The sequence below is a fragment of the Ovis aries genome, chromosome 19, assembly GCF_016772045.2.
Source record: "Ovis aries strain OAR_USU_Benz2616 breed Rambouillet chromosome 19, ARS-UI_Ramb_v3.0, whole genome shotgun sequence".
Classification (NCBI taxonomy): Eukaryota; Metazoa; Chordata; class Mammalia; order Artiodactyla; family Bovidae; genus Ovis; species Ovis aries.
The window spans coordinates 5,387,775-5,414,544 of record NC_056072.1 but is presented as its reverse complement, the minus strand read 5'-3'; the positions used below and the strand labels follow the sequence as shown (position 1 = coordinate 5,414,544).

The 26,770-nt window shown below is 44.9% G+C and overlaps 1 protein-coding gene across 3 annotated transcripts in view; it reads left to right on the top strand.

Moving 5' to 3' along the window:
• GADL1 (glutamate decarboxylase like 1) overlaps positions 1–26,770 on the top strand; it is a 191,222-nt gene that overhangs the window by 35,134 nt on the left and 129,318 nt on the right. For all 3 annotated transcript variants that reach the window (XM_012099310.3, XM_042235771.1, XM_042235772.2), the window contains exons 2-8: positions 4,269–4,441; positions 9,125–9,251; positions 12,013–12,103; positions 15,432–15,538; positions 16,220–16,335; positions 21,926–22,005; positions 22,127–22,181. In XM_012099310.3, coding sequence (XP_011954700.3) covers positions 4,269–4,441; positions 9,125–9,251; positions 12,013–12,103; positions 15,432–15,538; positions 16,220–16,335; positions 21,926–22,005; positions 22,127–22,181 — 749 coding nt within the window. The remainder of the gene's footprint in view (positions 1–4,268; positions 4,442–9,124; positions 9,252–12,012; positions 12,104–15,431; positions 15,539–16,219; positions 16,336–21,925; positions 22,006–22,126; positions 22,182–26,770) is intronic.

Below are 26,770 nucleotides of genomic sequence, written 5' to 3'. Positions count from 1 at the left end.
TATGTCACATGGTGGTTACCACTCTGGAGTCAAATAAAGCAGAGAAAAATGTGGGACAGAGGAGTGGGCACAGTGTGAAATGAGGTCACTGGGGGCACCTCACTGAGAGACTGGTGTTTAAGGAGAGAGTCGAGGAAAAGTGAAGAGGCCACAGTGAGTGGGATGTGGTGAGTTTGGAGGGCAGCAACTAGAGAAGTGGAGTGATGCCCAAGAGATAATGGGGGAAGGAGCTCATTTAAAGCCTAGGCATTTTCAGGACTTTGACTTTTAATTTGATAAAGGGTCATTGAATGGTTTGAACAGGAGTCATGATGTGATCTGACTTAGCTATTTGAAGAAACATGGGAGCTGCCTTGCTGAGAATTGTCTTCACAGTACCTGGGGCAGGGTGGCAGCTGCAGGGTTCATTGGAAAGTGAACCCGGGCATTTGATGGTGGTAAGGGAGGGGGCATGGAAGAGCAGACAGATTCTGCGTATGTTCTTCCTGGAACATTCTTCTCATGGAAGGCTTGAGTATTTACTGCTGTCAGCTCTAGCAGATAGAGTCCCGATGTGCCTCTCCAGAAGAGCACAGCTTGGCTGATTATTCAGGCTCCAGAGGGTCTTTTCCAGTCTGGGCCAAAGTGACAATATGGTGGGGTAGGGGAGGAGAGGTGCATGATCACATCTTGTTGTAGAATTAAAACATCAAGAAAAGATGCATAATCTATGCCCAAACCTTTATAGTTTTTGAGTAGGATTTTCTCCTATAGAATTGTTCAAAATCTATAGAGAAATTATAGATTTATAAAATTGATGGCTGTGGAGCAAGAGACAATTTTAATTTCAGTTTCTCTGCTATTTTGGTTGCACGTGGGTGTTTGATATTGTGTGTATGTGTGAGAGAAACAGAGAGGGAGAGAAAGAGACTCTCAGAGGCCTACAGAGTGGCTGCTATTCCCTGGACAATAGAAATGTGAGATCCCACTAATGAGGTTAGAAAAAAATCAGACCTTTTCTGTGTGCTTAATAATAGCACTGCCTACTGACAAAACCAGGGTCCCCTGAAAAATTGCCCTCTTTTCCAATTTATTTTTAGGACATAAAATTTGGGAGGGAGGAAAGTGCCTTGAGTGGTAAGCACTTCCATCCAACAGCTCAATTCCAGGGCTTCACCATTTGGCCCTAAACCATGTTAGATACATCTTTCCAAGTGGAAGACAAATTAAAGCTAAGGATGAAGCTGAGATTCATTATGAGAGCTTTGAATGGTTACCCCTCAGTCTGAGGATAAAAGATCAGTCGTTTGCTACAGATTCTATCATTCTCGAATTGAAGAGTCTTCCCCCTACGTTTTTATCTGCCTGTGGACACCATGAGAGTTTGCCAGCCGTAGAATTAAAGGGCATAATAAATGTAAATGCTGTTAGAACCCTCGGTAGGTATAAAAATATCTGAAATACACACAGACCCATCAGTGTGTTTAAAGGAGGTGCTATGCTTGGCGAGGTGCTGAAAAATATTTAAAAATTGTTTGTGTAACTTTTTGCAAGTTATTGAATATAATAAGCAGGAAAGAGATACTGATTAGAAAGAGAGCATACGATCGAATCAGAGCTTGAGGCAGAATATTGGTTGAATATCTGGATAAGTTGCCAGAATTAATTTGGAGGAGAGCTATTTTGGGTAGGCAGTAACCTTTAGTCTCAGATATAGATTTCCACATTGACTTTTAACCTTTATCATGGACCCGCAGCTGTCCAGTCCTGAAAGTGTTCTGTTCCACCCTCCTGCCTAAATTGCAAGTTTGAGGAGTTTCAAAGTGTGAGATACGGCTTACAGGACCTTCCCGCTGCTCAGCTTTCCTCCTCCTCACAGTAGAAAGTGGCCAAGTATATTTAACAGGGGGCTTTCAGAGACACAGCAAGGGGGCACTTAATCACAGGCTTAAAATGTAAAATCAAAAGAAGAGACATGTTGACATTTCTTCTTCTCTGGGAGTGCCTTATGAAAGGAAATATATCAGTTCAGTTCAGTCGCTCAGTCGTGTCCAACTCTTTGCAACCCCATGAACCACAGCACGCCAGGCCTCCCCATCCATCACCAACTCCTGGAGCTCACTCAAACTCATGTCCGTCGAGTGGGTGATGCCATCCAGCCATCTCATCCTCTGTTGTCCCCTTCTCCTCCTGCCCCCAATCCCTCCAGCACCAGGCTGTTTTCCAGTGAGTCAACTCTTCACATCAGGTGGCCAAAGTATTGGAGTTTCAGCTTCAGAATCAGTCCTTCCAGTGAACACTCAGGACTGATCTCCTTTAGTATGGACTGGTTGGATCTCCCTCCAGCAGTCCAAGGGACTCTCAAGAGTCTTCTCCAATACCACAGTTCAGAACCATCAATTCTTCTGCGCTCAGCTTTCTTCACAGTCCAACTCTCACATCCATACATGACCACTGGAAAAACCATAGCCTTGACTAGATGGATCTTTGTTGGCAAAGTAATGTTTCTGCTTTTCAATACACTGTCTAGGTTGGTCATAACTTTCCTTCTAAGGACTAAGCGTCTTTTAATTTCATGGCTGCAATCACCATCTGCAGTGATTTTGGAGCCCAGAAAAATAAAGTCTGACACTGTTTCCACTGTTTCCCCATCTATTTCCCATGAAGTGATGGGACCAGATGCCATGATCTTCATTTTCTGAATTTTGAGCTTTAAGCTAACTTTTTCACTCTCCTCTTTCACTTTCATCAAGAGGCTTTTTAGTTCCTCTTCACTTTCTGCCATAAGGTGGTATCATCTGCATATCTGAGGTTATTGATATTTCTCCTGGCAGTCTTGATTCCAGCTTGTGCTTCTTCCAGCCCAGCATTTCTCATGATGTACTCTGCATATAAGTTAAATAAGCAGGGTGACAATGTACAGCCTTGATGTACTCCTTTTCCTATTTGGAACCAGTCTGTTGTTCCATGTCCCGTTCTAACTGTTGCTTCCTGACTTGCATATAGGTTTCTCAAGAGGCAGGTCAGGTGGTCTGGTATTCCCGTCTCTCTCAGAATTTTCCACAGTTTATTGTGATCCACACAGTCAAAGGCTTTGGCAGAGTCAATAAAGCAGAAATAGATGTTTTTCTGGAACTCTCTTACTTTTTCCATGATCCAGTGGATGTTGGCAATTTGAACTCTGGTTCTTCTGCCTTTTCTAAAACCAGCTTGAACATCTGGAAGTTCACAGTTCATATATTGCTGAAGCCTGGCTTGGAGAATTTTGAGCATTACTTTACTAGCATGTGAGATGAGTGCAATTGTGTGGTAGTTTGAGCATTCTTTGGCATTGCCTTTCTTTGGGATTGGAATGAAAACTGACCTTTTCCAGTCCTGTGGCCACTGCTGGGTTTTCCAAATTTGCTGGCATATTTAGTGCAGCACTTTCACAGCATCATTTTTCAGGATTTGAAATAGCTCAATTGGAATTCCATCACCTCCACTAGCTTTGTTTGTAGTGATGCTTTCTAAGGCCCACTTGGCTTCACATTCCAGGATGTCTGGCTCCAGATGAGTGATCACACCATCGTGATTATCTGGGTCATGAAGCTCTGTTTTGTACAGTTCTTCTGTGTATTCTTGCCACCTCTTCTTAATATCTTCTGCTTCTGTTAGGTCCAGACCATTTCTGTCCTTTATCGAGCCCATCTTTGCGTGAAATATTCCCTTGGTATCTCTAATTTTCTTAAAGAGATCTCTAGTCCTTTCCATTCTGTTCTTTTCCTCTATTTCTTTGCATTGATCGCTGAGGAAGTCTTTCTTATCTCTCCTTGCTATTCTTTGGAACTCTGCATTCAAATGCTTATATCTTTCCTTTTCTCCCTTGCTTTTCGTTTCTCTTCTTTTCACAGCTTTTTGTAAGGCCTCCTCAGACAGCCATTTCCTTAAATTACAAGGGAGTTTGTGCTCATGAAACAGACATGGGTTTGTGTTCACAAAGATCATTTTTGCACATATCTGAAAGATGTTTGTATGAGCGAATAAAATGGGTTGAATTTACATTTCTTGAACTCCTGCTTGCTCCCTGATGCTAAACAAAAGGTGCTGCAGGAATGGGAAATGGAGCTTTCTTTCTTTAACTCTGTCGTATCATTGGGCGCCATTAAGAAGCTGTTAGCTTCAGTGCCTCAGACGTATCAAATGAAGGGATGCCCTTTGAAGGTGGGATCGCAAGCCATTTCCTGCATGCTTTGCTTTGTGCTGGAATAAGATTCTCTCTAAAACATGGTTTGATTGTGTGCTTCCAGGAGATATCCGTCCGCAAGAGATGGTTCCGAGCAGGAAGAACATGGTGCTCGTGGATGGAGTCATACTGAACGGCCCCACAACAGATGCAAAAGCAGGGGAGAGATTTGTGGAAGACGCCTGTAGGCTCATAATGGAAGAGGTGGTTTTGAAGGCTACGGACATCCATGAGAAGGTAAACGTAAAAGCCTGTGAGAAACCGTGAGAAGGGGACTGCTGGGTTTCATCCACCCCTGGATGGCTAGCTGTAAGGGCAGAGGAGCCATGCTTTCATTTCCTGTGTACTTTTGTTTCAAGGGGATGCCAAGATACCAAAGTTGGTACCCACTCTCCCACCCCACCTCAGCTTCCAGACCCCCATCCAGTTTCTGCTTTCCTGGAAAGCAGCCAGCAAGTGTGGGGAGACTGGCCAAGACCCAGAGTTTCACCAGGTAAGGTTGTGAAGCACAGGATGGACCTTTCTGCCCCAGATGACGATACAAGTTATAAAGCAACGATGATCTGATGTGTATAGTCTCCAGCACACACCCTGCTCCCCATTGTCCGGTGTAATTCCTTTCCTTACTAGTGAAATCAAGCAGAAGGTAGAAAAAGCGTGAAAAGTGTTTAAACTTATCTGAGGGTCTTTACTAGCAGTTTGTCTGAGCTTAGACTGGAAATCTTGGGCTGCTAAGTCTGACTTTTCTGACTGGTACCAGTGACCTGTTCTAGCTTTCAAATACAGACACAAATCGATATCATCACTAATGACATGTGTTCTTAATAGTAATTACTTTGTGCCGATTGATATTCTAAGAACTACTCCATATGTGTTTGTGTATTTAACCCGTGTGTTTGTGTGTTGAGTCTGTAAAGACCCCTAAGATGCTGGTACTATTGATCAACTCCATTTTAGAGACGAGTGGCAAAGCGTGGCACAAGATGCCAAGGGTATTGCCCCAAAGCACATGCCAGTGGGTCTTGGAGCTGGCGCCAGAATCCAGGCTGGTTGCAGAGTCTGTGCTTTTCATGGCTTCTCCCCGTGTCTCTCAGAATCTCACAATTAATAGCTATCACATTGACCACCTTTCATATTGCAAATCACTGAAGGTATTTCCTAATTTTGTGCTTATAATTGAGTTTTCTCCTGTCTTAGCTGTACCCAGGGAACGTTTTGGACCTGCTTTACTTTGGAGTACAGTACTCCCCTGGAAATTTTTTATATTGGCCTTTATGCAGTCATTAAATATTAACTGAGTCTAGCTAAGGATAAAACATTATATTCAGCCCTGGGGGATATAAAGCAAAGTAAGATAAAGGCTCAGCTTTGAACAGAATCGGAATAAAAAACAGGGGGTCCCAGGAAGGTGATAAATGTCGTGTGGTTTAGGCAGACTTTGGGTAGATCTCACAAAGAAGTGGACACCTTGGACTTTGACACAGAATCTGAGGATGAAATAGGTGTTTGGTTTTGTTGTTGTTTTTTATTTGGCTGCGTCTGGTCTCATCTGCAGCATGAAGGATCCAGTTCCCCGACCAGGGATTGAGCCCAAGTCCCTATGTTGGGAGCATGGAGTCTTAGCCCCTGGACAACCAGGGAAGTTCCTGGAGTAGGATTTTGATGGGTAGAGAGAAGTGAGCCCAGGTGTGTTGCAGAAAGTGGAAGGTGAATGAGGGGGAGAGAGCTATAATAGGGCAAGGTATTTATTACACCAAGGGGCCCCTTCACGTGGAAAGAAGGGCTCATACAGGGCAGTGATGGGAGACAGGATGAGAAGGGTAGGCTTAAAATCCTGAGTTGTTAACTCAGTGGCCCCAAGCCCATTGCAACATGGTAGTCATGCAGTGGACAGGCATCCACGTGAAGCTGGATTGTTATGTTGGAGTTGGGAGAGGGAGGTGAGGTTTTTATGCTGCTGACTTAGCCTACTTGGTCAGAGATTCAACACGTCCCCTTTCAAAGGTGGCCTGAGGACAGGATGGGTCCCCATACTTAGTGATGGGCTTCCCACGTGGTGATAGTGGTAAAGAACCTGCCTGCTGATGCAGGAGATATAAGGGACTCGAGTTCAGTTCTTGAGTCAGGAAAAGCCCCTGGAGGAGGGCATGGCTACCCTCTCCAGTATTCTTGCCTGGAGAATCCCAAGGACAGAGGAGCCTGGCAGGCTGCAGTCCATAGCGTCACAAAGAGTCAGACACGACTGAAGCGACTTAGCACACGCACCGCACAGCCATACTTAGTGACATGATTACCTCTGGCCCCCTCTTCTGCAGATACTCTTCCTCAGCCACTTTTTTTTCAATTGAACTGTAACTAACATTCAGTCAAATGTAATGCCTTTGGTGTGCAGTTCTATGAGTTTTGACAAATCGTGTAACCAGCAACAGAATTACAAGACAGAACAGTTCCGTCACCCCACGTTTCCCTGAGCTCCTCCATGTCCGCCTCTCCCCTCACCTCTGGCCCCTGGCAACCACTGATTTGTGTTTGTGGGGTTTTGCTGTCCTTGCAGATTTTTCATCAACATTACATGAATTCATAGTCCTTGCTTTGCACAGCCACAGCCCATTTGGTTGACTTCTGCCCGTCATGGTTCATGGTTCTAAGCTCAGAGTTTAATTTCATATCTCTCGCACAATTTGGTGTTTCGCCCTGCTTTCCCCAGCCTCCCCGATCCTGGCCTCCACCCCCTGGAGAGTCCCCTGTCTCTCTCCTCTCCTCCACAGGGAAACTTTTTAAGGATCTTCAACACTGCCCCCTCCCTCCACATCCTCACCTCCTACGTCCTTGCTTCATGCAATCTGGCCTCCACTCCCACCTCCCTCAGCCAGGCGCTCTTGCCAAGCACACCTCCTTGTTGATCCATCCCAGGAGTGCTTCCAGTCTCTGCCTAGCTCAGCTTCTGTGCAGGACCTGACCGCGGTGACCGTCTCCTCCCCCGAGGACCCCTCTTCCTTTGTGCAGTAGCTCTGAACTCTTCCGGGTTGCCCCCTGCCTCTTTGGCGTGTCCTCACCTCACAGTGAGCTCCTTTTCCCTTCACCCTTTGCTTACGTGCTGGTGCTGCTCAGGGGAGAGCCGCACCTTCTGCTCTTCTTGCAGCTTCCCTCTGAGCTGTGTCACCTGGGCCGCACTATAATAGACGCCTGCAACGCTGTGTCTGATCTTTCGCAAGAGCCTCAGACCAACTACTGCACCCCCTTTGGATGTCCTGTAGGTGCCTTGGACTAAATATGCCCCAAACTCATCATCCAACCCCACCCAACCCCACTCACCATGAAACCACGTGCCAGCTGGGAAGCTCAAGTTGGCTTTTGGCTACTCCTTGCCCTCATCCTTCCTGTGTTATTGCTTTCCAGTTCTATTGATGGCGCATATGTTCAATATCTCCAGACATGCTTCATTCCTGAGGCAGCCAGCCTCATCCAGACCACTACCTTCTCTTGCCTGCTTTATTAGAGTAACTTCTTATTTCCAGTTTTACTTGGAATCTCCATATTGCAACCAAAGCCATTGTCTAAAACTAATATTATCCCATGTAATTCCCTTGTCCAAAGCATATCAATGTTTTATTAGAGCCACATTCAAACTCTGTAACATGTGACATGAAGCCTGTCACCGTCTGAGCCTTATTTTATCTCTTCATTCATTTCTTCCACACGCTATTGACACCCTCGTGTATGGAGGCTCTGTTAGTTCCTCGGGAGTGGTCAGAGAACTGACCGGCACCTCTGCTCTCACAGCGAGTGTGTGTCGCAAGTGCATTACACGGCACATTGCAAGGTGACAGGCGCTGTGCAAAAGGAAGAGAAGGAAGAGTTGGGGGCGGGTGCTTCTGGAAGTAGAGGAACACACAGCTTGTGATTTTAAATAAAGACTGGGGATTGCCGGCATGACAGAGGGACATCTGAGAAGAGTTTTGAATGAAGTGAGGAAGTTAGCTATGAGGTGATTTGGGTGGAGGTTGCATTCCAGGCCGAGGCTGAAGACTCTAACATGGGAATGTGCCTGGTACGTATAAAGAGCGGAAAGGAGGCCAGGGTGTGGGGTGGGGGGCGTGTCAGTGCCACTGGGGAATCAGATGTACACGATCAGTGCAGGTCATTGTAAGGACCTGGGCTTCTACTCTGAAGGAAATGAGGGGCCATCAGACGTATTTGAGCAGCGGGCTGCCTGTGGCTGAGATAGAAGAGCATTCTGGATGCTGACTGCGGGGCTGAGAGCAGATGGTGTGGGGCCAGGGGCCAGGGACAGAGACAAGTTGGGGAGCTGTTCTGGGATTCCAGCTCCACTTTTCCCTACCTCCCCCAGGCTCAGAGTTCAAGCCACACCCAGCAGACTTCTCTCTTCGGATGGGCCATGGGTGCCCTTGTATCCCAGCCCCTGCTTGTCCTGTTCCTCCTAGAAGGCCCCTTGCATGACCCCCCTCCCTTCTAATCTTTGCTTGGTTCTTTAGTTGTTCAGTCAGCAAATCATGTCCGACTCTTTGTGAGCCCATGGGCTGCAGCACGCCAGGCCTCCCTGTCCCTCACTAGCTCCTGGAGGCTGCCCAAGTTCATGTCCATTCACAACCATCTCATCCTTCGTCGCCCTCTTCTCCTTCTGCCTTCAACCTTCCGCAGTCTTATTTTGTGCCACTTGGATGTCGGTGCTTCCAGGACTTCTTCCGAAATTGAGGACAGAGTCCCCTGCTTGGTTGCAACAGCATCTGCATTACCAGATGTCAGAGCTCTGGTCCCAGGGAGCTGTGCTTGCCCATTTGCATCTCTGTGTCTTCCACTCGTCTGGAAGCTTCGCGAGGGTGGGGCCCATGTTCCGTACATCCTCTCCACACCTGGCTCCCGTGAGTGCCCTGTAACGTGCTGTTGCTGAATCCCCAGGTCTGTGAGTGGCGGCCCCCTGAAGAACTGAAGCGGCTTCTCGACTTGGAGCTGAGGGACGCGGGAGAGCCGCACCACCGGCTGCTGGAGCGCTGCCAGGACATCATACGCTACAGTGTCAAGACCAGTAAGAGCTCCCCTCCCTTCATCTGTGCCGCAGACAGTTCTTCCATTTCCTTTAGCATGCGTTTATCCCATAGTCGGGGCGTCCCCGGTGGCTCAGCAGTAAAGAATCTTCCTGCAGTGCAGGAGACGCAAGAGATGTGGGCTCGATCCCTGGGTCGGGAAGATCCCCTGGAGGAGGGCATGGCAACCCACTCCAGTACTCTTGCCTGGAGAATCCCATGGACAGAGGAGCCTGGCGGGTTACAATACATGGGGTCGCAAACAATCAGACACGATAGAAGCGACTTAGCATATGCAGACCTCATAGTAAAGCTGGCTGTCAAATTCTTTATGGATGAGAAACCTAGATGAAAAATAGTGGTTCTGAGGTTTTGACGGTGATTCCTCTAATCCCTAGTACAGATGTGTTGTCAGGGCCAAAGATAGGTTGATAGAAAAACTGATGGTGTTAAGCAGTCTTATATAAATACTGTGCTCCTCAGCAATCCCCATCCTCCATTTATAACCAAGACCAGAAATTATGACTGCTACTTATCATTTCTTATGTTGGTGCCAACTGACAAATGGTAGTTTGATTATAGAATTGGTGGGGATTTTAAATCTTGACCTCCCAGAATATTGCCCCTCAACATGTTCCAGAGACTGTCTTCCTATAAACAGGGATAGATTTATTTGAAGAGTATTCTTAGAGTTGGCAAGAACCAAGTTATTTTATCCCATCTACCGGGATCAAGAGATAAAAACCTTTCAGAAGGTACAATAACGCTTAACCACTGTGATCTTTTGTAAATGCAGCAACATGATATTTGTTTTTGTGCTTAAGTCCTACTCTGACTGACTGCTAATATACTATACACCCAGTGAATAAGTTTCAAAAGTAGGGGGAAAACTTTCCAGAATATGCATTTCTCAGTGTGATATAAAGGTAATCTAATACTTAAGACCATACAGGCATTATGCTTTGTGAGTTCTGACACTGAACTAAATTTAGTGGAAAGAACATAATAAAATCCTGGCTAAAAATAATTGGTTTATATTCCCTTAGGAAAGTCTGATGCATGTATCAAAAACCCAGTTAGCATTTCAAAAGCAAAGATACATATCTCATTATTATAGTGCATGTCAGAAGCACAGAATGACATTTAGTGCAGTAGATTTTTCAGTTTACTGGATATTTTCCATAATGTTACCATGGAAATCAATCATAAATTAACATGGAACTAAAAAAAAACTTATTAAAATTACTTGTAGCAATGTCGGGTTTCCTTTGCCAGATTAGAGGAAGTTTGCCATGTTTTATACGAAAAGACATTTTCTTTTGAGCCTCTTGTTTTTCACTGAACTAGTTTAAAGGAAAAAAAAATGCTTTGAGTTGCTGTGAGAGGTCACTAACTAAAATGGTTCCCAAATACCCACATTTCTAAATAGGCCCCCTGCCTCTTTATTCTTCATCATGCTGGGCTTCTTATGATTGAGAATGTCAAGCCAGCTGTTAGCCTGGAGTTTGGTGTGAATATTCACACTGCGTAAAGCCAAGAACCTTTATGAGACCTTTTATAGGAGGGAAAAAATAGAAAGTTGGAACTAAAGTTTTTCAAGTCTTAAAGGCAAGTGCCTTTGAAGCCCGTTGAATCAGAAAGTTTATGTAAGCTGCGCTATGAGTCACATCTTACTCCATAGACAGGATGCCAGCTGCACTGTAAAAAAATGGTCCAATCTGAAAAATTAAAAGGCCACTCACTGCCGAGAGCCTGAAGTGAACCCTGTCAGTAAGTGAAATGTGTTCAAATTAGGGAGATTGACATTGATAATTTCAGAAGGTAAACGTAGCCTCAGGCTTTTTGATATGTGGACAGATTGCTCAAATAATCCCTTTCTCAGGGTTCTGGTTTGGGTCTGGGTTGTATTTAAAAGGAAACAGGTTGGAATTCTCTGGTGATATAGCAGATAGGAATCTGCCTGCCAATGCAGGGGATACGAGTTCGATCCCTGGTTTGGGAAGATCCCACATGCTGTGAAGCAACTAAGCCCGGGCGTTACAACTGCAGAGCCCATGCACCTAAGCCTGTGTTTCGCAACAAGAGACGCCCCTGCAGTGAGAAGTCTGTGCACTCCAACTAGAGAGGACCACCCCCTTGCTGCAACTAGAGAAAGCCTACGTGCAGCAACAGACCCACTGCAGCCAAAAAATAAACAAATAAAAATTATTAAAAGAAATGAAATAAGTAAACCAAAGATCTCAAAAAAGTGCTCAAGTTTTGCTTAGAAACGTTCAGTCGACAGGCTTACGAGATGGATCTTCAACATTTGGTTCCCTTGTACATGATTAGATTTTAAATTTTTTTAAATTGAGATATAGTGTGCATTCAGTAAAGTGGACAAATCTCAGGTGCTCAACTCAGTGAATTTGTACATATCTGCATGTAAGTGACCATCACTCATATCAAGGTATAGACCATTCCTGGGACTCCAGAGGCTCCTTAAACCTGGTGCTAATCAATGTCTGCTTGCCAGAGGTACCCAGAATTCTCACCTCTGGCAGCATCAGTCAGCTTAGCCCCATATTGAGCATCATATAACTGGAGTCATGCACTGTACGCCCTCTGTATCCAACTGCTTTCATTGTCCGAAGGATTCACTTATGTTGCTGCTGTATCGATGGTTTTCTTTCTTTTTTATTGCTGTGTGGATTAATATTCTTCTTCAATAGTTCTCTTTCTTTTTTATTGCTGTGTGGATTAATATTCTGCTCCAATTTACAGACCATCCAAGATTTTTCAACCAGTTATATGCTGGACTTGATTATTACTCTCTGGTGGCCAGATTTATGACAGAAGCATTAAACCCAAGTGTGTAAGTACATTTTACTGGAATTTTACGCTGAATATGGATTAGGGGTTTTGTTAAGTAGATGAAGTTTTATTTCATGAACTTCTGTTTAATTGTTTCATTTGTGCAGTGTCATCATAAATAATGGAAGCGGCTTCTGACACTTAGCAGTATTTAGAGAGCAGTTTGATCTGATAGTGGTACTGTGAGATGGTTAAGGCAGGAATTCTCTCTACTTAACAGATGAGAAAATCGATTAAGCAACTTTTCACTTATTCCTGCATGAAAAGCCATATCTGGGCTAAGGTGCTGGAGAGATTCTTTGTGTAAAAGCAGGTATTAGCTTTGCCTTCATGAAGCAAATAATCTAGGTATAAAGATGCTGCATGCAAATTAATCCAAATGATCTGCACAGATTAATGTCATATTTTCAAATGAAGGGAGGTACATGATGCTATTATACACGGGACAATTTTTCCTAGTTGTGCACTCAGGGAAGTCTTCTTTAAGCAGGTGATAGCTAAGAGGTGAAGAAGGAGTGGAAGTCAGCTGGGTGAAAAGAGGAGGAAACAGCACGGACAAATGCCTTGTGGCAGGAAACAGCCTGACATAGCTACGGACTGACGGCCAGCGTGGGGAAGCTGAGAAAACTGTGAGGGGTGTCAGGGGGATAAGATTGGAGCCAGACATGGGGCACCCAGTGGTCCAGGTTCATGAGTCATTCTAAGTGCAATGAAAAGCCTGTGAAGATTTCCAAATCACCAAGTGACATTTGCTTATTGAAAAGATCACTGGAAATATAGAACGTGGGTTGGAAGGGTGAGGTGCCTTAGTCAGGTGAGGGATGATAGTTGCTTGGATTTAGAGAGAAGTGGTAGGAATAGAAAAAAATGTGTTTGGAAGATAAAACAGAAAAGCCTGGATAACATACTGGATCTTGGAAATGGGAACAGGAGGGTAGTTTATAAGATGATGCCTAGGTTTCTGGCTTTAATAGTTGGGTTGATGGTCTTGTCAGTCATTGAGATGACAGTTTTCAAGTATACAGTGGAAAAAGCAAGAGCAGTAATTCAGTTTTCTTTCTTTCTTTCTTTTTTAGTAATTCAGTTTTCAATTGTGAGCATTTGCAGTAATTTCAAAATGTCTAAGGGTATGCTTTTGGAGAGTTGAGATATACATGGGCCTGGAATCCTGGTATTTTATGAAATTATAAATTTAGGTGTTACTGGTCATGGATGAGATTCCTTAAGTCAGGCATTCGCAGCTCTTTCTGCTCTTTGACTCAACCTGGGAGCTTTAAAAAAATATTAAAGGAAAATAGCACCCCACCCCCACCCCCCAACCAAGAAAAATCCCAACAGAGACCAAGTAAATATGAATTTCTGTCAGTGTGTCCCAGGCACTGATACATTTTCATAGCCCAACAAGTGATTTTAGTGAGCAGGATGGAGACACTTTCAGTAAAATTAAACCGGGACTGGGAGAAGTACTGCCTGCAGGACAGAACACGGAGAGAGGCGAGCAGAGGGCTCAGCCTGGCCTTGAGGGCGTCTGGGATTCCCTGGTTAGGAGGCGGAGGGCCCACCTCAATGGAGGGAGAAGGAGGAGAAAGTCCAGGGAAGTCTGGGGGCCATGGAGGAGAGTGTGTCCAGAGTCCTGTTGAGTGTTCAAGACAAAGACTGACAAATATCCCCTGGATTAACAATATGGGTGTCATGGGTGACTTCCGTCAGATAATTTTTTATAGAATATTCAAGACAATCCAAGATACCAGGTTACAATGGGTAGAAGCGATAAGTGGTAGGAAAGATAGTAAGATTACACAATTCTGTGACCCTTTTCTTGTAAGTCCTGGGATTCTTCTAGCTCCTCATCTGGGTTCTTTTACTGAAATATTTAGAGGCTTTGGAAGTATTAAATTGCTGAACAGGCCCTGCAAAATCCCATTAAGCCATGAGCACATTCTGTATCACCCCCTCCTCCCCCTCCAGGTTTATAGTTGAACTAGTTTCCAAAGACAAATTTAATAGTATTTTTTTTCATACTAAAAAGGAAATGATTATTTCCCTTTTCTGTGTAATACATTTTTTTTTTACCTATGTCCCATTTTTCACACTCTAAGTATGTTAGTTTCTTAAACATGGTTGAGAATAGAACCTAAATTGTTGAAAAATGATACGTCTGTAGAGTGCTTGGTGCGTAGGGAGGTGATACACAGTAGGTGTTCTTTTTCCCCTCTTTACCGAAGTTTTTTTTTTTTCCTTCTTCTAGATGTTAGCATAATCGCATTAAATTCCATGACTATAACTTTAAATGCGGCTGTTTAGCTTACTTATTTAGAGCACACATTTATTCAGATTCAATTTAGTGTCATCACAGAATTGTTGGAGAAGGAGATGATACAGAGTAGCCATCCTCCAGCTTTCTGGAGAAAGAAAGAAGTGTTACAAAATGACCTGGTAACCATCTCAGGCTGGGCTTCCTGGGCAGCTGCTCTAGATGGAGCTTCGTGAGCAGGGTGTTTATTAAGGGAAACCCTTAAGATCTCTGTGGGTGCTGGAGGGGCAGGAAACAGCTGGGCAGAGTTAGGAGTCGAGCCACCGTGCAGGCTCTGAGACTCCACTAGCTGGCTCCATGGGCCTCTGGAGCTACCCTGGCCCTGCAGGGTGTTCTGGAGTCGGGACCATGTGGCCAGGCCTAGTTGGTCCTCCAGATGGACCAGTCATCGGGTATGGATGACCACAGGACATGCCTAAAGGGGGTAACTTAGCAATGCTCCCTGCTGACAGCATTCCAACCCTCTGCCACAAACGTTCACAACAGGGATCCAGGTAGCACTTTATAGTCAAATCACCACACTCTAAGAGATGTCCATAGTGCTCTTGACATTTGTACCAACACGGGAGTGTGGTGGAGGAAACCCAGGCTCTGCAGCTGACTGCTAGGGTAGCTCACGGTAGTAGCCTAATAAACCTGGTTGCCACGACAGTGGTTTTTCTTTAACCAACCTCCAAAACAGCATCCAAAGAGCAAAATGGCCACTGCTCATGGCTAATACAAAGACTACAGATGCACCGCTTTGATCTCGCCCAGTGGAAGCAGAAGTTTTCTGTAAATTAAGACTTCGAAGTAGCTAGTGTCCCTCGCGCACCAGCTACCGGCATTTGTCCAACCGTGACCAGCACCGTCACGGTCTCTGTGTATTTCTTTATTTCTGAAGGATTCATTTCCAAAGACTCTACCCACACTTCAGCAGCCACTTGGTTTAATAAAACGATGTGCATTTCTTGGGACTCCATAGGGATGGTTTGACTCTAGTCATAGAAGTGAAGTGTTTTTTATATCTATCTAGTTATACGTATGAGGTGTCCCCAGTGTTTCTGTTAGTGGAAGAAGCGGTTCTGAAGAAAATGATTGAATTTATTGGCTGGAAAGAAGGGGATGGAATATTTAACCCAGGTAAGTACAATTAGTTATTGCCTCCATTAAAGCATCTTCAATTTTATTCCTGCCTTAATATGAGGAACAACTCCCTGCAGGTTTCCACATAACCCAAAGTTAGGTATGAATCATGCTACTTGGGGAGGATCAAGTTTGTGCCTTTCTCCAGAGTATGATATTTTGGATAAATGCTACAGAAATGACGTACATGCCAACAAGTGAGATGTCCAAAATTTTGGATCTATATCCAACACAAATGAATTTATCTACTGGTGGGAAGTTGAAGGGCTATTACATGTTTACCAAGCTTATCAAGTCATTTTACTTGAGAAGTTTCCTGAATTGCATTTTGTTTCCCCTACAGCCTTTCTTGGGGACCAGGGAGGAGCACATGCTGTCATTTTATTGATTAAAGACAGAAAGAATACTGTTACTGTTAACTGTGGAGACCCGGGTACCAGCCCTACATCCATAGATGGAAGCTTGGAGTTTAGAAAAACTCTGGAATGAGAGGATAGACCAAAACTTCTGGAGTTGGGGATGAGGACGTGAAAGGAATGGGAGGGGGGTGCTCCCTTGACTTTGACAGTCATTTGTCGTTAGACAGGCGTGCCCACAGCCATCCGTGCCCCCCACTGTGGCTGGCACTCTGGGGACAATGACGTCATGCTATCCATATTTCCGCTTTTGTTTTTGCAGGTGGTTCAGTGTCCAATATGTATGCCATGAATTTAGCCAGATACAAGTACTGTCCTGATATTAAGGAAAAGGGGCTGTCTGGCTTGCCAAGATTAATCCTTTTCACATCTGCAGAGGTAAAAAAAATTTTTTTGATATGAGATACAAATTTTCTGAAATTGAACATGTCATGGAAGAGGGCCTGTTTGTTTCGGGGCTCCCAAGGGTGCGTTTTGTCAGTGTGTAAATCATGTGCCTATGTGCAGCGTCATATTTAATTCCAAAAGAAATTCTGATGCATTTGATATTGTAAGCCCTGGCCACCCTCTTTTGTATATCACCTTTATTTAAGATTTATAATCTGTAACGTTATTGGAGCAAAGAGAACACTTAATTTCAAAGCGCCACCTCTTTCTGTGAATCTCTGCTTTGAGTGTCTTATTTATTAGACTTTATGTGATTGCTACTGATCTCAGGTCTGTCTTCTGCTCCCATTTCCTTGTGAAACTGATTGCGTTGAGTGGCTAACATGAGGGCCCTTCGAGGAAAGGGAGATATTCAGTAACAGTGACATCACACAGACACACAAGGGGATGTAACCGCAACCCCCACTGAAGTGAGAGGTCAGCCTGTGGGGGAGCGTGCAGGCATGGGGCTAGGCTGCCTGGGGCCAGTTCCTGTCTCCACTGCCTACTCTCTGAGTGACCTGGGTAAGTGATGAATCCTGCTGTAACACAGTTTCCTAACTTATAAAGATGAGTGTATCAGTTAGCTCTAATATGTAACAAATTGCTCCTCAACCCAGCAGCATGCGGCTATAGCCAGACACGGCACTCAGGTTTGGGGACAGCCGAGCAGCGCTGGGCTTGCCTGGCCCGTGGCTGCCCTGGGCGTGGCTGGGCTGGGCTGACAACAGGGGTGCTCCAGCAGGCTGGCCCACCGTTGTCATGGCAGCGGTGCCGGGGAAAGACAACTCAGAGACACACTGGGCCTCTTGAGTTCTGGGCTCAGAACTGGCACGTTGTTTCCCCCTCACTTTCTTGGTAAAGTAAGTTGCATATAGGAACCCAGATCCAAGAAGTAGGGAAATAGACTTCACCTCTTAAGGAGACTCTGCAAAGCTGCCCAGAGACGGGATTGGATGCAGGGGGCGGCGAACAGTCTGGAGCCATAAAAACGACCCAGCAGCCACATGAGCTTAGTTGTCACCAGAGATCGAATGAGTTAGAGCGTGTAGAGTAGTGTCTGGCGCATACTAGACAGAAATGTAGGAGGAGGAGAGGGCTTTCCGGGTGGTGCTAGTGGTAAAGAACCCACCTGCCAGTGTACAGTGTAGGAGACATGGGAGACACAGGTTCAATCCCTGGGTCGGGAAGATCCTCTGGAGGAGGAAACAGCAGCCCACTCCAGCATTCCTGCCTGGAGAATCCCATGGGCAGAGGAGCCTGGAGGGTACAGTCGGTGGGGTCGCAGAGTCGGACCCGACAGAGCACCTTAGCACACATGCCCTCAGGAGGAGAGAATGACCCAGCTACACTAACATGGGGCGCACCTCAAATGCTGTCTTACTTGGAAAGGATGCTTTTTATTTTTTCTGTTTGTGGTTCCAGTGGGGGCCTCTGTCCATCCCGCCGCTGCTTTTTCCCCACGTCCCCTCCTGTACCTCCTGTCAAACACATGAGATGGGCAAAATCTGACAGTTTTCTGCTAATTCCAACTGGACTTTCCTGACTCTGTTACTCTCTTCCAAGAGCAGAAGTTATCTTATTATCACAAAAGTATCATCTGTGCAGGAACCTGACCACCCCCATGTGTTTCCCCTGTCCTGCCTGACCACTGGTTAGCTCAGCTCTAAATGCAGAGTGGACATTGAGTTGGGGGCGGCTAGGAGGAGTCACCTCCTCTGAGATTCTGAATTTACCTCCCCAGGCCCTTCCCCACAAGATGTTCTTTCTGTAGCAAAAGAAGAATATTTAGGAATGTGGACTTCTAGGGGGAAATGCTTGGTTTCTTGAGATGATGATGGAGTAGAGCTTCCTGCCTGGATTCCAACCCTCAGTATTTCAGGTGGAGGAACCCTAGCATATCAGAAATGCAGAGTCCCTTCGGCATTTGAATTGCTATGTCCGTGCCTGGAAAGGCTGATTAAATAGGGGCCCTGCTATCAGCACAGGGCTTTTACCTTTGCCTTTTTTCATTCTTCATTTGGTTTAAAAGGTACCAGAGGAACATCCCTGGCTGTCTGGTGGTTAAGACTCTGTGCTTCCGCTGCACGGGGAGCAGGTTCAACCCCTGGTCAGGGAACTAAGGTCTTGCATGCCATGCAGTGTGGCCAAAAATAAATTAGTTAAGAATAAATAAATAAAATGTACCAGAGTTCTTTTATGGAATACTTGCCCTGGAAGTGGGGAAGAAATTCTGTGGAAGACTAGAATGAAGATGATGCCTGGGGAAGACCAGTAACACAGGTATAGCTGGCAAATTGGGCATGAAAAGAAACTGAAACTTTGTGGAGCTGTGAAACCGAGAGCTGAGTATTTTTTAAAATCTCTGTTGGAGATGTGTGTGCGAAGAGGCAAAATATACGCTTTGGCTGACATGCCCGCAGAGGATGAAGCCAGAAAACCAGACTCAACCTGTGTCTTAGTCTGCTCAGGCTGCTCTAGCAAAATACAGAATGTGTGGCCCGAACAACAGACGTGTGTTTCTCAACAAATCTGGAGGCCGGGACCTCCAAGACCAAGGCCCTGCGAGATTAGTGTCTAAGCCTTGCCAGAAGGGACCCAAAGAAAAGGGAGCTTTTGGAGAAAAATAATTAAAGTAAAAAAACATTTGTAGCTTCATTAGCAGTTAGATATGAACGCTAGTGTTAAAGAACCCACCTGCCAACGCAGGAGACGTAAGAGGTGCAGGTTCGATCCTTGGGTCAGGAGGAGCCCCTGGAGAAGGGCATGGCAGCCCACTCCAGTATTCTTGCCTGGAGAATCCCACGGACGGAGGAGCCTGGCAGGCTGCAGTCCACGGGGTCACAAAGAGTTGGACGCAACTTAGCACGTGGGAATTCCTTAAATTTAGAGAAATCTTAGCTTTGTCATTCAAATCATTTTGGAAATCAGCATGAAGTAGTGAATGTTGTCTGCCACTCAAAAGCGAGGAGGAAGGAAGCCCTTTTCACTCCCAGGCCAGCAACCAGGTGTCCTGGTTCCTCTCCAGCAGGGTCCAGGCTGGGATGAGGCAGTGAGGTGAGTAGAGTACATGTCTCAAGGTCACACCTTCTTAGATTTTGCACTGGAGGTGCCTCACCCGCTCCACCCCCTTAGCGGCCCTGCTCTCTTGTGAGGCTGCCCCAGGCTTAGGACCATCGCAGGCACTGACAGGGTGAGCAGGTGCTTTCCAGGGTGTCTCCAGGATCCCGGCTCTGCCTCTTTAGGAATTGAGCCAGCTGCGTGCTCTTGGAGAAGTCCCTATACTTCCTTTTCTTCATTTCCTAAGGGGTGACATTCACGACCCTGCTCTCCCCACCACCTGAAGCTAATCTGACCATTGCATGAGTTAAGATGTTAGGACCCATGAGCGCGGAAAACTGCAGTGCTCTGAGAAAATCAAGGTCACGGAGGAAAGCTTTTCTGGAACCAGGAATGAAAATTTCCATGCAGTCCTGTCTTTCATGTGGGCACTGGCTGTCTTGCTTTATAGAAATAAATGCCTGCTGAGAATCGTGCACCTTCTGTGGGACAGTGAAACCCAGGGCAAGACTGGATCTTAGAAGGACTCAGTACTCTTCTGCCAGTGAAGGGAGCAGGCATTCTTACGTCTAAATGCAGCTGTTACTTCTGAACTCTGGCTTCTAGGTTTTTCCTTCCCTTGAAACTACTCGGTATATCTGAAGCATCACACTTTCTTTTTTTTTTTTTCTCCCTTCCAAGGTTCTTTTCCTCCTCTGATGTTTTCAGATGTTTAGACGTCAGTTTTTCAGGCTTTGGAAAAAAAAATCTGTCCTTATGCATTAGAGATTGCCATTGGACTCCCAGTTTGTCCAGAGATTCCCAAAAATAGCTCCAGAAGCTGTTCTTATTCTGAGGACAAGTTTTTCATTCAGCAGATCCATTGATTGGGGATATGGTGCTATTTTTCAGGGCAAAGCAGTGTGATTTTCCTTACTGGCAGATGTCAGTGGGGGTAGGCTGCTATTTATCATTATGAAATCAATAGCTGTTTGGTGCCAGAGGCCCCCAGTCTCTGGTGAGAAATAATTCACCTTAGTTGTCACCTTGGCTATGGTGGACCGGTGTAGCAAGTCGAGAATTAACTATGTTTTCACGTACATTATTACTCTTCACTATGCATGTATTCTTGTAACAACCTGAGATGAACGCATCCTACAGGCATTTTGAATGCGTCCTATTCGATATTTGGAAATTAATTTTTTTAGGATGACGTCACTTCTCCCGATGGTGTTACTTCGGCATGTACTTTTATAGAGTTAAAAAAAGAGCTCTCCATAAAACTCTCTTGACAAAAGAGGGAAAAAATTACCACATTTGAGGGAATATATCAAGTTAAGTGTGAAAGCATGACTACTCCTTTAATGTATTCATATCTGCAAATTAAATTATTAAGGTGTTTTTGGTACAGTAATGTCCTTTAGCACCTTCAGTTTTTCTGGCATGAACAAGAATTAACTGACCGCCTGTCCACATTGATGTATAAAGAGAAACATCTCCAGTGTTTGAGTGCTAATTATTTTATAGGATTTATGTAGAGAAAAAAGGCCCAACAATCCAGAGTATATACTACTATTTGCCAATAAGAAATAGACAAGACCTAATTCCAGAGCCAGCTCTTAGCCTCGTTCCTGCCAGGGCTATATGGCATAGTATATCTGTAAGTTAGTGTTACTTCTTAAAATCGTATTTTGTTTATTTACTTTTTGGCTGCACCACGCGGCATTTGGGATCTTAGTTCTCCAAGCAGAGAGTGAACCTATGCCCCTGAAGTGGAAGCACAGATTCTTAACCACTGGACCACCAGGAAAATCCCAGACTTAGTACTTTCGTTATCGTGATTTTAGCCACATTCCCTGGCGTCTAATTTCAGTCTTACAGTCAGTATTAAACGAGTCTAGTCAAGTATCTGATCAGCATGTATAACTCATTGTTCGCTCTTGAAAACAGTTTCTTCTGTGGTCTGTGATTACAGTTTTTGAGACAGAGTCTTGATTACCCCTTAGAGGGTTTTTGAATCAACAGTGGACTAGATTCTGTTTCCATTAATACTGAGTTTTATTAGAAGCGTCAAGAGAAACTGTTCCTCAGTGTTTCGGAAAACAACCACCTTTGGTGACCAAGTTTGTTCATACACCAGGCTCTGTGCCAACTGTTTACATGTATTAACCATTTTAACTCCATGACAAGCAGATGGAGGAGGCACCCATATAGCCACTTTATAGATTAGCAAATTGAGGCTCGGAGAGCATGCATTCTTTGCTTAAGGGTCCATATCTGTAGGGGAAAACCTGGAATTAAATCCTGGTTTCTCGGATCCCAAGGGAGGTCAGTGTTTTTAACCACCACGCTGAAGAGCTCAGTTGAATGCTTTTTATGTTTTAAGGCAACACGATTCCAGAGATTGGCTCAGCTGTGTGACGCACACCCGTGTAGCTAATGAGCAGTACCTTTTTCATGCCGTGTATCCGTCTCTCTCTCCCCCTCGCCTCTCTGAATGTAGTGTCATTACTCCATGAAGAAGTCTGCTTCCTTTCTTGGGATTGGTACTGAGAATGTGTGCTTTGTGGAGACAGATGGAAGGTAACGGGGACAGGATCCAGAAGCCCGGCCGGGGTGGTGTGGTGGGGATCGATGCCATTTACAAACTGTCCCACGTCTGTTCACTGCTGAGTGTGACTGTGTCGCAAATCTGTTCTCTCAGAGGTAAGATGATACCTGAGGAGCTGGAGAAGCGCGTGCAGGAGGCCGAGAAAGAGGTGCGTGGGCGAGGAGAGGGTGGGAGGGGAAATGGGCGCGTGTCTGGGCATGAAGGGGAGGATGCGGGGCAGTGGCCAGGCCCCTGTCTGTGTCGGGGAGAGAAGAGGTCCCCTTAGGGTGGACGGAGGGAGCTCATCTACAGAGGTGCCGTGTCTGGTGCTTGCTGTACGTGTTCTATGGAGCTTCTCGAATATGCTCATTCCCAAGGGGCTGGAGCCTACTCAAACGCTGATGCCACCCTGTACCAGGTCCTTGCCTAGAATAAGCTTCAGAACCTTGTTCTGGCCTCTCTTGCTGCTGTGTAGCTCCTAACTGAGGATGCTTGGCCAAACCAGTTACCTCCGGGCTGCATCCAGGATGGTCTCTGACTTCTTGATCAAACGATCCTCCTGGGCTGTTTCCACGTGAGGCCCATCCGTAACTATCACCCCCATTGGGTCTGAGCCTAGTATTTCTGCTCTGGCAAACTGCCCTCTCTTCCTTGGCTTCCAGAATGTTTGAAAGCTGGCCTGCCCATTGCTGGGGAAGGCAAGGCATGGCCCTGGTCGCCTGCTCTAATGCAGCAAAGCCTGGCCCTGATATCTGCTTTATTTTTAAGCCTGACATCAGCCGTCTTGCTTCTTGGGCCAAACGCCTGATGGATTAGGTACAGCCACGTCTATGCATCCTTCCCATCCCCTGGAAGGCCCGCGGCCAGCAAAGCTTCAGACCCTTCTCCCATCACTTCCAAATAGGTGGCAACAGCGTCAGGTGTTTTCAGATTTTGAGCTGTGATAGAAGTTTCTCTGTCCTCAGAGAGCTGCATACTGAGGGCTGGGTTCTTTTATTTTTAAGTTTTAGCATTATATTTCTGTTTTTCTGTTCTTGTGCTCTTTATAATTTTTAACTTCTCCAGAATTCACCTTATCTGGAGCATGCTCGATCACTGTATTTGGTTTGATATTCTCTATTTAAACGTCCTGCTTTTATTGCAGATGTACTGGCTTCTGGTGTGTGTCCTTAGATCTATGTTTTTAAAGCATTCCATTGACAAATGGATTTGGTAGCTGTCTTGTGGTAGAGGTCATCCGATTTCTTTATCTTCTTGAGTAAAATTCTACATTGAAACCTGTTTGTTCTGCTGTGGACTACAGATGTCACCTTTAGCTTTATCTATTTTTAAAAAATCTAATTGCATCTTTTTCTACAGAAGCTCCCATCAAAAGGAACTTATGTTGTTACTGCTTGTTGGCAGGGAATATTGACTCTGCTTTTTGTATGGTTCATATGATTCCTTCCTTCCATCCTTCCTTCACCCTTCCCTTTCTTTCTTTCTCTTTTTTTCTTTCTTGAATTTTAAACTTTTCATTATGGAAAATTTTAAATATATATAATGAGATTACACATACAGGTCATACAACTTTCACCATCATTAACTTTTGCTCCCATTCCCTCCCAATACCACTGGATCATTCTGAAGCACATCCTACACATTATGACATTTAATCTACAAATAATTCAGTATATCTGTAAAAGATACTTTCTCTTTAAAAAAAAAAAAAACACACTTAAAGAAAGAATAAGCTCTTAAAACTATCCAGTATCTGCTCATTAGATTTTCTCCCGTTGTCCTTTATACAAAATAGCTGGTGGTCTGAATAAGGATTCATATGAAGTCCATGTGTTGCGTTTGACTGATTTATCACATAAATGTTTTCCTACCCTCAGCCTTCTTTTCCTCTATCCCCCCTGCAATGGATCCACTGGAGAAACCAAGTCCTCTGTCCTGTAGAGTCTTCCACATTGTGGATTTTGTTGATTCTGTTGAGAATTTGCCTTTAAGTGTTCCTATACTTCTCCATCTGTTTTCTATATTTTCTGTTTGGCTGTTAGATATTAAGACTTGGGGAGATTCAGGTTGGAATTTTTACCAGGAAGACTTCACGGGTGGCGTTTTGCCCTTTAGTCAGCAAACGTCTTGGGGCCCCTTTTGTGATAACAGTGTTAGTCCATCTATCACAGAACTCTGCATCAGCCTCTCACCTCACGGACTTTGCTGCCATTTGTTGGCATTGTCTAGACCCACTATTTCATTAGTGATGTTCTAGCTAATTCTCTCATTCCTTCCTCATTTAGTGGCAGGCCTACTATCGTAAACATTTTTGTTCCTTCATCCCTATTTAGTCACCCTAAGGAACAGTTTGAACAAGCCAAGACAGAATCGATATTTTATTTTTCCCCTTATTTACCAATTTTCACAATAGTGAGTGAATTACCAAACATTCTGAAAGATAGCCAAACAGTTTTTTCTTTTTAAAGTATCATGAAGAACTCATCTTCTAAAATACTGGATGGATTTTATTCCACAGCAGTCATTATTATTTTCATCGTTCAAATTTCTGTTTGTTTTGACAACGAAAGTCCATGAAAGGGGCATATCTGAAGCTGAAAACTTGAAAAGGGAAGTGTTTAAAAAGTAAGAATTGCTTTAGGCACATTTGAAAGTAGGGCAGCAAGGTTAGAGTTGGTCTGTCTTGGTTTCCTTTCATCAGTTGAAACTTGAGCTTGGATTCACTGAGGGCAGGTCTTGCATCCATTCTGAGACCTTCATACCTCATGACTAGTTTCTTTTCCTCAGTTCTCCAGACCTAGTTTCTTTTTGTTTCAAACTTTTTAATTTGTGTCGTTCCAGAGGTAGCAGATAGTACATCAACTCTGTTTTTCTTCTGGGATTCAATTCCCTGACCAACCACAATCAATTTTTTTAATTGATTGAGCTGTGACCTTTACCCTGATGCCATTATAAAGATGATGAAACCCACAGAAGCAGCAGAGGTTCTAAAGTACTTATTTTTTTAAAAAAAAAGACTAAGATGATCACTGAATAAGTGGAGGTATTTGTGTGTATGAGCATTTGAAATGACAAACTTTGTTAGAGAATTCAGCTGATTGGCAACACACAATCAATATTCTTTCCACTGAGTTTTCTCATTAATAGCCTGAGATACGAGAAAGGGGAAAAAACATGGAAGGTTAAATCCAGATTACAAAAGTTTAATTTCTGGGTCTTGTATTTGTAGCTGGATTGTTAAAAGGGTGAGGAAAACTCATTAATGGGCTATAATAGCTAGCACCGATATTTTTCACAATTGACAGGATGTCATAGAGTTTATAAGGAAAGCCCCAGCATTAAAGACGCCTTCAATGGTTTTAGTAAATTACTTTTTCTGTTGCTTTCAATGACTGATGTAAATTCGGTCGCATTTCATTTAGGTCACGGGCATGATAAAGACATAATCCGTTGGTCGTTGATTACAGGACAGAAGCCCTGAAGCCCGTGGTTTCCAGGGGCTCTGTCAGCCACAGGCCCTGCTCCCAGGAGGCTCAGCGGGCTGGCTTCCAGGGCTCAAGGCCACCTCCCCACACGGCGGGTGGGTCCACTGTGAACCATCGCCGTGATTCCTGTGCACCTCCGCCTGGGGATGTGGGCTAAGCGTCCTTGCTCTAGATGGCCTCCATCTGGAAGCCAGGAAGTCATGTCTTTCTGTGAAAGGTCAGCTACATTGGAATGAATCTGGTCCAAGCAGAATACCCCTGTTGTTAAGTGGGACATAAAATATATTATAAGAACAAGTGTCTCTCAAGATAAAATTGAGGGGAAAAGGACTCATCCTAAAATGACTTTGACAGGTAAGCTCTGTTGTTCCTGACCCCTGGTGCTCTGGATCAGGATTCTACTTTCACGCCCTCCCCTCGTCTTTGTCTGCAGACTTTCCCCTGAAGACACTTCCGCAGAGAGAAGCTCACCCCTGCCAGGGCCTTGGGATGGCTCTGTCTGGAAATAGCCTCGTGTGCTCTCTTCTTCGTGGCTGCCATAGAGCCTCTCGTGGGGCCAGGGCGCCTGCTGGGCTCTCTTGGCGGGAGTTAGCATTCCTGTTCCCACATTCTCCCTTTCCTCCCATTTCTCATGGTACCTGCTCTCTCTGCAAGATGGAGCTGTGGGCTAGACGAGGAGGAATGATCGTGGCAGAAAGACACACGTCCTCTTCTCCAGCACATTCTAATAATTTTCTCTATCATGACTCTCATTTGGGGAGTGCAACCCAGTGAGGTTACCGTATCCCATCTGTCACCAGATTTGTCCCCAGCACAGCCCTTGCCTTGTAGCTACACTTCCTTCCCCAGGTGACGAGCAGACAGGCCTGGGAGGCCTGCCCCTGGGGCTGTGGTCTGTCTCCCAGGCCTGTTCCTTCTTGTTTTGGAGGTGCTAAGGGGGTCTCCCTGGGAAGGAGTTAGGAATCACAGAGCAAGCCATTTTGCCATGGCAGTTGAGCTTATTCACTTTCTTTCCTTTTTAAATTTATTTATTTACTTGGCAGCACCAAGTCTTAGTTGCTAGCTTATTCACTTTCTATCTGGGAAAGCTAGAGAAGACTTAAGAAAGAAAATGAGTGTAGAGAGAAGAAGGAGGCATGTGGAGTTGGGACAAAGGAGCCTATTATCATGGCATTTTCTATTTTCTTAAGCTATTTGTATGGCAGCCCACTCCAGTATTCTTGCCTGGAGAATCCCATGGACAGAGGAGCCTGGCTGGCTGTGGTTCGTAGGG